Raw genomic sequence first — 13,527 nt, 5'->3', positions numbered from 1 at the left:
ACATTTTTTATATTTTTCAATTTATGTAACTTACGAGGAACGATGTATTATATTTCTAAGCTTTTTGACTTAAAATAAAAAAAATATGTTATTAATTATTAATATATATATGGTTAAAAATAAGTAGAATATTTTAAATACCTATCTATAAATAGTTTAAGATTAACATTGGAAGATGCGTGTGCGTTATGATATGCGTGTATGAACCTTGTATAATAATAATTATTTGTATAATATATAACTACATCGTATATATTTTTATTGAACATTTTTATCGATTTCATCAATAGTTCCACTACTTACATTCAATGACATACATAGAAATATTTCACCTCAGGTATACGTTGAGGTAGCGCCTATTTTCCATTTATATATTTGAACTACATAATGTAGACATAATTTATTACAAGGTGCTAATCCATAATGCCATGAATAACGCCTCACAAGTTTGTAGTTTGTAAAATCCTAACGTCTTAAAATCTTATCTATATTTGATATTAATCTATAAAACTTTCTAACTTTCATATTGCTCATTTTGAAACTTAAGCAGTATCCATTTATGGGACTCAGAATTTGGAATTAATAGAAATTTCTCTACGAGACTTCCCCATCAATACGTTATGGGTTAAATTTACATAATATTTTTATAATAGGTTGAGTTAACGTACAAGGTTAATAAAAATAGTAATACCTACTTGACGCGTAAGAAATATGGTTAGAAATTTTCATAAAAAAGTGAGTAGTATAATAATAACATATTATTATATCAAAAATATTTTTCGATGTATGTATTGATTTTTTTAAACACGCAGTAACAAATTTTAATCGATTCGTGTTATCTATACAGTGTTGAGACTTATCTAGATACAAATATATGAATTATCTATTATCTTATCTAGGTTAAAATATAAATGTTATCTATTTATTTATCTTCGATAAAAATTTTAGTCATCTGCTAAAATGAGTAAAATTTATCTAGATATTTTATGTTGATAAAATTATTTTTAAAATATTTTATTTTTGTGTCTGATAATTACTTATTACCATATTGTACTATTTTCGATCGCATGGGTCGGTAACGATTTATATTTTATAAATTATAATATTGTGATTCTATTAATAATTTTGTTTACCATGAGTTTTACCAAGAGTGTTTTCAGAAGATACAATTTTTCCCCTCTAGTTGCCGGACACTGTGTGTCTGTGTCTAAGCCACTAAGATTACAAGAACAACAAATACGGAAACAATAATATTTCTATTACTAACGATGGACATAATATTAGAGTATATTATATTAATATATTATCCAATATAAAATATGTTCATAATAATATAGTCTAATCACATAATATAAATAAAATAAAACTTATTATAAAATATTATTTTTATAAACGCAGACGTCCGGCCACTAGCATGTCAGGTTATGATTATTAATTTGAGCAATAAAGGTTATATAACAATATACCTAATATATATATATTTTTTGTGCATCTTTTATTGTCTTGTTAATAGAGATCAAACATAGTTAAAATTGAATATATACAAATCTAGTTATAAAATTAAAAAATTTATGAGATTCAAAAATAAAGATATTGGATAGCAAAATGTACCTATGTTTTATTCTAAACAAAAAAATAATTTTTAAATTATAGAAGCTACACTACAATTAGACGTTTGCCTTAAAAAAATGCTATAAATGTTTTATATGTGATAAGTCTGTTAAATTTTAATCAACTTCTAGTACAATTTTAATTTGAAATCATTGTTATTTAAAAATTTATCTGCTTTTATGGTTATCTTTTATCTATTAAATATATAATTTTGGATTTGTTCATTTTTATCTTTATCTGGATAGATCTGTAGTTTTTTATCTTTATCTTTATCTAGACAAAAAAGAATTTATCTGGGCTCAACACTGGTAGGTAAGTATTTCTTTTAGATGAACTAATCACAGATTGTTATCGATCGTACTTTAATATCATATAGCTTATTTAACTTTCGTAATTAAAATATTATCGAAATATAATAGCATATAATTATTACGATATTTCCGAATGCAACAGTCTGATATCAACTATTGATATATTAATACAAAAACAATTAAGACTTAATTTCAAGTGTTAAAACGATATGAAATTATAAAAGGTACCTGTGTACCTATAGTAATTTAGTTATACAATATGTATACGTTATTAGGTAGGTACTTTAAATTAAATTTTCTCAAATTAATTGATAATAGTATTACGGACACTCGATAACCTATAAAAGTTTGAAAAATGAAATATTGTAGTATGAACATCGACGATATACTTAACGGTACCTACTTGACTCGATAGACGTAGGTACGGTATAAATAGTCGGTGATTAATCACGTCAAACTCACTGGTTGCCGTTGTAACTGCCGCAACGGATACTTTTTTTAGTTTACCATAGTTTTTAATGATTATTTTCCAGCTAAACGATGGCTCGAATCGTTATTTTGTTGTCCGTCGTATTGATCGGCGTGTATCAGACCGAACAAGCGTATTTCTTGGAGAAAAGTTACATCGACAGGATCAACGAAGTAGCAAAAACCTGGACGGTATCTAACTAATAACTAAAACTATGTGATAATAATAATAATAATAATTGATAATATATCTATACCTACTTAGTATATTTTAGTAAAGTAATGAAATGTGTAATATATACATAACATGATGTATGCTGGATCATTGAAGTGATATTTAGATTTACGCCCAACTTTACGTTTTTGCTCCAGAATTTATAATTTTTATCTTGACTTTATGACAGTTGTCAAGAGTCCAGAGGCGGACTGGGTAGGCACCGGCCCAGTTGGAAAATTTTGGAAAGCGGCCCAAAACATAAAAAAATAGCTCTCACTACATTCGAAAAATGTCCTATAAACACATAATAAAATGTATCATTATATTAATAAAAACATATGTCATAAAAAATATTATATTCTATTAGCTAGAAAAAATTCAATTATGATGATTACATTAGTTAGACATAATAATGATAGTCTATTTTAGTGAGCTTTGGAATTAAAATGTTAACGCATTGATGATTGTTAAATCGTATGATTGGGAAATACATAATAGAAAGTAAAAAAAAGAATATTTTTAAACTAATTTAATTGTATTTGTATTTAAAATATATACTTAATTAATAGGTAGTACAGAATAATCAAAAACTAATATTTATGTCAACATCTTGTTCTTTTTCTACACTCATCATCATGAATGCTTCCAGTTTTTCTTGTTCTAATGTAGCTCGCAGCCTTGTTTTAATAAGTTTTAACTAACTGAAAGCTCTTTTGCAATTTAATTGAGTAAAAGATAGTGTCAACGTATACTCATATGCTAAAAATATGTTGGTATACGGCATACGCAATAGGATGCATATTATATTTATACAACATTTTATAACAACAGATTAAACATTGATTACATAGGTATTATAGGTATATTACATAACCTAACCTTCAATAATTGTATGTTTTGATTTAATATTAAGATTTTCTTCATCTTCATCATATAATAGTTCATTATTTCATATTGCGGTAGTTAGTGGTAGCTGTCATTTTCTGTGGTCGTGGGGTCTTCCTCTCTTGAGACGACGAATTTTTGGAGAGCTTTTGTGTAAGTTATAGTGAACAGCATCATTTGAGTTCGTAAGTGAGTGAAAGAATCTGTTTGTTATATGGTTTATGTGCTCATCGATAGTAGGGATTTTCAAGTCATTATGCAAGACTTTGTTGCGTACAAACCAGGGAGCATCTGTTATTATGCGGAGTATTTTGTTTAGATAAATTTGAATTTTGTTTAAGTGGCTTTTAGCACAACTGCCCCACATAGGACTTGTGTATAAGATTAAAGGTCTCAGTACTTGCTTATAATTTATAAATAATAAGTGAACATTTTTTACTAATAGTTGATTTCCATTTTCCTATTTAAAATTGGAAAGAGAACCCCTAGCCGTTGGTATTCTTGCTGGAGTTTGGCCAAATTACTGCCATAAACTCATAAAAATAACTACACACTCCACAGAACTACTTTCTCAGCTACACAAGATAACTTACTAAATCTATAGTCCGATTATTTATTGCTTATCGAATCATGAATGAGTGCCATAATATTATCAAAATACATTATTGGAGTTGTTGACTATCTTTTAGGGAAAAACCGTGATTGTTGTTTTTAAAACAGCTGCGTATTACTACGAGTTTATGTTCTTGTTTAGTAATTTTTCTGTTATCTGTACTAAATACCGTAATAAGCGTTCTGTTTTTTCATCTTTCACCACTTCCATAATAATATCCAATAACAAAAAATACCTACACTATAAATACACAGAGCGGCCCAGGGGGCATTTGCACCTGCCCACCGGCCTAGTTCTCCCCTGGTCCCCTGGTCGAGACTATAGGTATATACGATTAGTTAGATTGCTATTATATTATGGTACTATTACAATCATCTATTATGAAATCTTCAATGGTCAGTCACTTAAAATTTTTTCCCGATATGGAGAAAAAAATGGTGAAATAGTTAATCTTAAGTTATCTCATTTAAGACGGTTGCGTTTCATAAATAGTATAGAATTTTCGATTTTATTTTTTTAATGTCAAAAATAAAAATTTTAAATAAAATATAACTTTTTTTTGAAAAATTCTAAATTTGTAAACCTGGTTTCAAGAAAACTTTTTACTGTAAAAACATTTACCTAGGTCAAGTGGTTGATTTTTTATGATTTTTTTTAAATATCCGATTTTTCGAAATAAGACTCATTAATTCTGAAAAGTAATACATTATTAGGTATATAAACATTTAGATTTTAACAAGTACAATTCAAAATACTCATAAAACATTTAAAAAAAATTATGAATTTTGAATTTAAAATGTTTTTTAAGACCGAAACCTAACATTTCATTGAATAATGTGATTCTACAATCAACATTTCTCTGAATACTAGATTTACAGATTGATTATCTTAATTTTTTTTATTTTCAGTATTAAAAAGTAAAAATAAGGAGTGTTGTACTATGTATTTATAAATGATCTATTTAAAAATATTGATTATACCAAAAGTTATTTTATTTGTCAAGTTTTCTTGTTATATCCCGTATACCTTATATTCAATTTATCATTTGTATTATTAATTTAAATAACTAGGTACGCTAACAGTTTTGGGTGGTCAAACGATGTATTTAATGTGATAATACATTGTTCAATCAATAAATATGAAGGTAATTAAATTAAGAATTTTATTTTAAAATAATTCAAAATACTTCTTTGTATAACGAAGTTTGCTGTGATGAGACTCATAATTCTCACAAAACTAATATATCACGAGTTAGCAATTCAGCTTAAATTCCATATATATATATATATATATATATATATATCTAATATAAAACTAATAAACACTAATAACCAAACTAAATGATATATTTCAGTTCTGAATTAATACATTTTTAGATTCTGATAGGAGAGATGAATGTATTGTATTTTACAACGTTGTATTTTTTTCTTGTTTTACACGATTTCTAAAATTTTATTCTTATTTTATATATTTTTTTTCATTTATTTCAATATTTAAACTTCAATATTTTTTCTGGAAGAAAGGCTAATGTAGTTGGTACTTTTGAATTTTTGATATACTTTACATAGGTAGGCAGGTATATTTTTTTTCATAAATATGAAATTCCATTTTCAAAATATTTGGATTAATATTGTATGTTATTGCCTAATTATGTATATACTTAGAACCTGTTCACACAATTCAATAGTAAGGTGGTATTGACTCAAAAGTTATAACAATATAGTTTATTATTAGGTATCTATAATGATTCAACAATGAAGTATAGTGCAATTAGCCCAATTACTTTAATAAAAAGTAATCCAATAAAGTTGTTTCCCAACTACTTATATATTATGTTCATGGGAAATATTCATTGCCTGTTTTTATAACAAAAATAATTGATAATGAATTGATTAATTTTACTCTAGATTATTATTTTTTTTTTTTAAATTCAAGTCTTATTTAGAAATTTCTAGTCAGATGTGTTATCATTTACCATGTTTTTTAAAAAGTTAGGTGTATAGGCATGGGCGCTCATAAGTAACTTTTCAGGATAGGGCAAAATAACAAAATCCTCAAATTTAAGCTAAATAGAGATTTAATGTTTTTGCAACATATAAATATAAGTATGCTATTATTTATAAAATTAATATTTGTATGGTAGGTATATAATAATTAATTAAAATACATTTTAAAAAGTGCAGGTACTATTCAAAAAATAGAAAAAATATAATCAAATGTGTAATTCGGTATCGATAAATAAATACTGCAAATTTCTTTGGTTTATTTCAAAAATATTCATGACATCTTGAATGAAACTACTTTGTTCAATTTCACTTTTTCACGATGAACGTTCGTCATACACAAGAAATTATTTCATATCCTAAAAGTTGAAAATTTTATTTTATGTTGACAATATCATGCTAATACTTATTAAATTATAAGTTCATATAATATTTTATATGGGAAAGCACCCCGTCTTGCCCCCTCCCTCAATGGGCGTTCATGTGTATTGGTACATAACATGTTTTTAACAAAGGCTAAATATAGACTGTAATTAGAGTATCCATTTGAATATCTATTTGACCAACATGGTCAAATATAAAACTTCATAAACATATATAGGTATATATTAATATATAATATACCTTATTAAGTCAGTAAAAATTACAAAATGTCTTGTTTTATTAGTGTATAACCTGTTGAATGATCATATGTATATATTATTTTAATGGAATTATAAATGTATCATTTAATAATATATACTTAATATAGGTTGATAAACCGTCGACCCCAGAATCCTGTTTCGTATGCAATAATTTATCATCGAATTTAAATTTAACATGATAAAAATATAATACTGTGAAAATAAAATATGTATATTGGTACATTGATGAGGTACACTTGACACCTAATGTATATAGCAGAGTGCTTACATACTTTCCTATTTATATTATATTTTTCAAAATTTACTTGTCATTAGTATAATTTACATTTAATACGCATATGTTTGTAATGCAGACATTTAAAACTGTAAAATGTAGAAATTTTTTTATAATATTAGAAGATTTAATGACTTAAGTGTTGAAATGTATTTAATCATTCACCGTATATTTGAGAAATTGGTAAAGTTTGATAGAAAGTTTTAATCTAGATGGGTGGTTGGGGGCAAAAAATTTAGTATATAGACTTTTTTCTAGCATTGAGAACCAGAAGAGAAACTGTTTGCATTACTTCTCATCCGGCTAAATGCATAGACTCAGGAAAAAGATACAATAGCAATTGAATTATATTTTATTATAATATTAATTTGTGTATAATTAATAATTATATACAGTACTATCGTGAATTATTTTATAAAAACAAATAATAGAAATAAATATATACAATACATATAAATATAATAATATAAATTATGATCAATGTTAATCGACTTTCGTTCGATGCACTTTAACTAGGCTGGTGTTAATTTTAACCCGAATACACCAGAAGAGCACTTCGTTAAGATGTTAGGATCTATAGGGGTGGAATCTGCCAAGAAAGCGAGTATTGATATGTTCAAAACGAACGACGACGCTTACGACAACGATTCCGGTAATATCCCGAGGTCATTCGACGCCAGGAAGAAGTGGAGGCATTGCACAACGATTGGAGAAGTTCGCGACCAAGGAAATTGCGGTTCTTGTTGGGTGCGTTAAACGGCTAACTCGCGTCGTTGGATCTAGATCGTAACTTACACATTAATATTATATCTGTAGGCGTTCGGAACCAGCTCAGCGTTTGCCGATCGTTTGTGTGTGGCTACTAATGGAGATTTCAATGAACTGTTGTCCGCCGAAGAGTTAACGTTTTGCTGTCACAGTTGTGGTTTTGGTTGTCATGGAGGAGATCCGATCAAAGCCTGGAAATATTTCAGAAAACACGGTTTGGTCACAGGAGGAAATTATGAATCTAATGAGGTAATTATATGTATATTGTGTATATTGGCTGTAGTTTTAAGTTTGGAAAAACATAGGTATATTACCTATATTCTTTGCACATTGTCGTAGAGTTTAATTTCCATTATTTAATCATTTATCCTGTAAAATTATCCAAATTTTCGATGGTTCTTCAGGTTTTTTTTAGAAAAGCCTTTTTCGGAAATTTTAATCTCTAGTATCTAGATATAAATGTATAAACGATTGTTGCGTAATGTATATATGTATTCCAGGGATGTGAGCCATACCGAGTTCCACCTTGCCTTGTAGACGATGATGGAAATAATACATGTGCTGGTAAGCCAATGGAAAAAAATCACAGATGTACTAGAATGTGTTATGGAGAACAAAACATCGATTATGACCAAGATCACAGATATAGTATAAATTATTTTGGACATGTTTATGATTTTCAGACAAAATACGTGTTTAAACTTTACAATTTAATCATGATTGCAGCACGGGACTACTACTACCTTACTTACAACACAATCCAAAATGACGTTATGACTTACGGACCAATCGAAGCAACGTTTGATGTGTACGACGATTTCCCCAATTACAAGTCCGGTAAATGTATGAATAGGTCATGATAATAATATTATATCGTTATATTATGTTAAAATCTCGCATTTAGCATTGTATTCAATCGAAATATTATTACAATTATTGTATTGTAACCGAAATTATAATCTTGATATTAATTTCTATGATGGCTTTTAGGTGTTTACGTGAAAACCGATAATGCCTCATATTTGGGAGGTCACGCTGTAAAGTTGATCGGCTGGGGCGAAGAAAGAGGAACTCCGTATTGGTTGATGGTCAACTCGTGGAACGATCAGTGGGGCGACCAAGGTCTTTTTAAAATTAGACGAGGCACAAACGAATGTGGTATCGATAATTCCACAACCGGTGGTGTACCAATGACTAACTAACATATAATTTTAGTACTAACCAATATGAGCACTGACGTAATACTTTATTTTAGGTTTAAATAAAATTATTTTTATATTATTCTATAATAGTTTGTTTTGAATGATTTCTCAGCGGACATGTGAAATATGATAGGGTTTTTAATCTTCTAATATATAAAAGCGAATGTATGTCCAACCGCAATGGAACATGCTGTTCCTCGATAACTTCCTAAATCATTCCTTCATAGGTTTTTAACATATTATATGCTGGTGGATTACAATCTGAATTTGTTTACACCGAAACTGATTGAACCAAAAACAATATAACGTCATATTATTTATTAATTAATCTTTTTTTCCTGGACGAAGTCAGGTCATACAGGTATATCAAAAACCACTGGATTGCATCTCATTTGCCGTAAGTTGTAGTAGAAAATAAAAACAACAAATTTGGTATAAATTTAAAACTTTAAAGTTGGAAATAATACACTTTCGTTCGCACTCGTGTATTTTTAAGCTTGAACACCGTTACACTGAAAATAAAATTACCAATTTAACAAAATCTTAATAACATAGAATTATGATAATACACAAAAATATAAATACATATATGATAATAAAATGAAATTCTACATTAAAGATTGTCGATGGTTCAGAGTTTTTCATTGAAGGTCTATAACATTAATATAATTTTTAGCTAAATTATTTAAAGTTTTGATTACATTTGCATTAATGAGGATCTGCGATACACTTATTTAAGAGTACTCTAAGAGTTTCATAAATGGTCTGTATTACATTTTCAAATGTTCTGGTATGATATCATCTGATATTTTTATATTGTTAAGAGGTAAGAAAATAGAGTTATCTAAATATTCTTTATGTATTACATAATTCGAAGAGGTAGTTAACTTTCACACGCCCGAGATTTTAAAATACTTTTGAACAATATTTGTGGTTTAAAATTAAAATTTCAATAGAATCTACTGCACACAAAAAAAAAATTCGCAAAATAAGTTTTCAACAAAAATCGATTTTGTATTGTAATTTAAAATCAAATAGTCGTTTGGACTTGAAATGTTCAACAAACGTTTTTATATGCGATCAAGGATATTTAACTACAAAAATTCCTCTTCCCTGTTTATTTTTATTAATTAAATCTTATTTATGTGATCTTCATTTCCAAATCCAGTTAGGAACTTTAGAATACAAAATTGAGAAAATCTTAGCTGAAATTCCCCAGGGTTTTCTCTCTCCCTTTCTTTTCAATATCTATACCTCTGATCAACCTATCTCCCAAAAAGATATTGTAACCGATTACACTGACGACAAAGTTATTATATCACTTGACAAAATCCTCTTTCTGCCTCAGCGAATCTTCAATCTCAACCTTATGTCTAAATCGTACACCGATTGGCGCATTAAACCTAATCCCAATAACTCAGTGCATTCAACAGTCAAAGTTTGCTGTAATTATACTTGTATCTAAACCAAATAAACCTATAAACACTTATCTTCATCATACCACCCCATAAGTTTACATTCAGTTCTTGGTAAACTTTTCGAAAAGGCCCTAATGAAAAGATTACGTACCATCCTTCAAAATAACCAAATCATACCAAATAATCAGTTTGAATTTCGAAATAGGCACTCAAAAATTCATCAAGTTCATCGTCTTACTGACGAAATTTCAACTGCTCTAGAAAACAAAGAATACTGCTTCGGACTTTTTTTAGATATTGCCAAAGCATTTGTTATGGTTTTTACGCACAACACAAAAATAAACGTACGCACCAGTTTAATATTAAAATAATGTATGTATTTTTATTAAACTGTAAGTAAACAATTTAAGTATAGCTACAAATATTGAATCGAACACTGGTTATTTTACGACTAATTTTACAATAGATTTAAAAATGCTCGGGTTTAATATACGTTAAGAATAATGCTCGGACTAACTACGACTGACTGACTCCCTGTGTGTTGTCGAGACGGTGCACCATGTCACATCAAAACCCTTATTCAGCGGTTCCCACGGTACGACACACACTGAATATAAAGAAATGTCTCTATAATTAATGTATGAATATATAGATGTATCAAAATCAACTGTGTAATAGTCATGGGTTCTTAACACATTTGATAGTTCGGCACGTAGGGTTACTATACAAATTAAAACTCTTCATGCCAGCTCCCTACTATCTTATCATCAAATCTTATCTGCAAAATCGTTAAATTGTCGTACGTTAGGGTAATGATATCTCATCTACTCACTCAATATATGCTGGAGTCCCGTTGGGTAGTGATTTATCCCCTGATCTATACAATGTATTCATAGCTGATATTCGTCAATCTAGTAACACCCTTCTAGCAACATACGCTGATGACACGGCTATTCTATCCTCCAGTTCAAATCCTAACTTAGATTCAGGACCATGCTAATAAAATTGACGAATGGGCCAAAAAATGGAAAATTAAAATAAATACAGACAAATCTGTGCTAGTTATTTTCACTTTAAAACAGTCTCCCTGTGAGTACCCTCGATTAATTACGAAGAACGTCCCCATTCCAGTCCGAACCCAAATAAAGTACTTAAGTATAACACTTGATAAAAGATTAACCTGGGGCCTCCACCTAAAATAAAAAAGAAAATCAGCTAACAATCGACTTCACCTCCTCCGACATTTCCTCAACTCCAAAATACCACTCCAAAACAAACTTAGTATAATATTATATATTTAAAGGACTGTAAAAAAGTGTAATTGTTAGAGTTGATCGTTTTGTATTTCTTTATTCTGGAAAAACAATTAATTCCATACATTACAATTTTGTTACAGCTTTAGATTATATTATTATATTATTTATGAATACAAAGTAATAGTTTGTAATATTTTTGTAAAAATCCTGTAAAAACATGTAAAAATCTTAACATTTTAATTTTGAGTTTGAAAACTCTAAAAATTCCCAAAAATACTAAGATAATAAGACAACGAAAAATGACTGTAGAATTTAAGATTTGTCAAAAAAAAAATGAAAGGTTTAAAACGATCTTCGAGTAGCTAAATTGGAAAACAATGCAAAGTGCATCGACATCTCAGCTTTAATTATAATAATATTACATATTAAATATTATTAATATACTATAATATAAACACATTTGTCGATATTCTACTGAATAATACACACGTATTTCACTATTTTGTCGTTCAGATAACGGTTATTTACGCTTTTTTTTTCGAATAGGCTAGCTTTGAGATTATGCCATATAGGTATTATGGCTGTCCGTTTGCGATTTAATACATTCATATTATAATATACAGTTTATTATAGAATTATACGGTTTCAATAGATTTAAAACGTATTTTAATGATCCAAATAATTTTAACATTAAGTACGCGCACATAATATACTGTTTATATGTGGATATAAAATTGTATTATTTTGCTTGCCTCTCTCAACGCCGATGATGCGAGTTACACGGAATTATATTATAAACACATAATAATATGTGCTCCTGTAAACCATAATAATATATAGTAGCCAGTGTTGTAATGTATTTGAGTAAAAATGTATTTAAATACTTTTATAGAGTTTAAATACTGTCTTGGACGTTTTGTATTTTAAAAATCAAATACTTTTGAAAATTCAAACACGAATTATTGACAAATACGTCAATTGTCACATATTATTTATTTTTTTGTATTTTTTCGTTCATAAATGTTGAGAACCCTTGTTCCTAATCACCTGTGCCTGATTCGTTTGTATTAATATTAATACCTATAATTACAAAATTTTAATATTTGATTAATAAGTGTTTATTGTTAAACTACGTACATACCTGGGCTACCTGGCAACCTAATATTAAAGCATTTCTACAATATAATATTTTATTTATTTTAATTTTTCAGTGTTCATTTAAGTAAATGGTACATATATTTCAAATAAGACCTAATTGAATGTAACATTACAATTTTAAATTAGTAAATACAAAATTTAAATATAAATTAATTAAATAAATAATATTAATTTGGCTAACTGACAAGTAGAAAAGTATTTGTAAAGTATACATTCAAAGTATTTGTATTTTAAACACTTTTTCTTAAAATTATTTTAGATGTATTTTAAATACTTTCTGAATGGATGCATTTGTAGGTATCTGTATTTAAATACAATTTCAAAAGTAGGTATCTTTTACAAGACTGACAGCAGCTGTTTTTAACTTGTGGTCTAAATAGTTTTCACATAACATGCCAATACGTGGCATGACTACATGAGTGCATTATTACGATATTGTTGAATCGTTAGGTATTATTCATTTTTTCATATATAATATAACTTATTATATAAGTCATTATAGACCTATCTTATCTTTATTACATTGATGGCGAAATGTAATGGAATTCAATACAATTAATTTTACACGATGTCAGATAGGTACTATGCGTAGGTTGTAAATAGTTGAATATAAGATTGAAGTGAAAATGAAAAAGTTGGAACTGTTGAGTCACTGCCTATATTACAGAAAAATTTTCTAATAAAGATTCTAAATTTTTC

General features: G+C 27.9%; 1 protein-coding gene across 3 annotated transcripts; it reads left to right on the top strand.

The window, feature by feature from the left end:
* The first annotated feature begins 2,217 nt into the window (after positions 1–2,217).
* Positions 2,218–9,083, top strand: LOC107167174 (cathepsin B-like cysteine proteinase 4). 3 transcript variants are annotated; one of them, XM_089215909.1, is made up of 7 exons: positions 2,218–2,343; positions 2,456–2,582; positions 7,543–7,773; positions 7,843–8,043; positions 8,295–8,442; positions 8,521–8,637; positions 8,785–9,083. In XM_089215909.1, exons 2-7 carry the CDS (start codon positions 2,463–2,465, stop codon positions 8,994–8,996), a joined length of 1,029 nt encoding a protein of 342 aa, XP_089072035.1. In that variant the 5' UTR covers positions 2,218–2,343; positions 2,456–2,462; the 3' UTR covers positions 8,997–9,083. The 3 variants fall into 3 exon arrangements, with proteins under 3 accessions (XP_089072035.1, XP_015371588.1, XP_015371589.1); XM_015516102.2 differs by lacking the exon at positions 2,218–2,343 and having other exon boundaries at positions 2,356–2,582; XM_015516103.2 differs by lacking the exon at positions 2,218–2,343 and having other exon boundaries at positions 2,358–2,582; positions 8,521–8,631.
* Positions 9,084–13,527: the final 4,444 nt, after the last annotated feature.

The sequence above is a fragment of the Diuraphis noxia genome, unplaced genomic scaffold (assembly GCF_037042655.1).
Source record: "Diuraphis noxia isolate RWA-SAM2 unplaced genomic scaffold, SU_Dnox_SAM2 contig0001, whole genome shotgun sequence".
NCBI classification, from domain to species: Eukaryota; Metazoa; Arthropoda; class Insecta; order Hemiptera; family Aphididae; genus Diuraphis; species Diuraphis noxia.
This window is presented reverse-complemented; position numbering and strand designations above follow the sequence as displayed.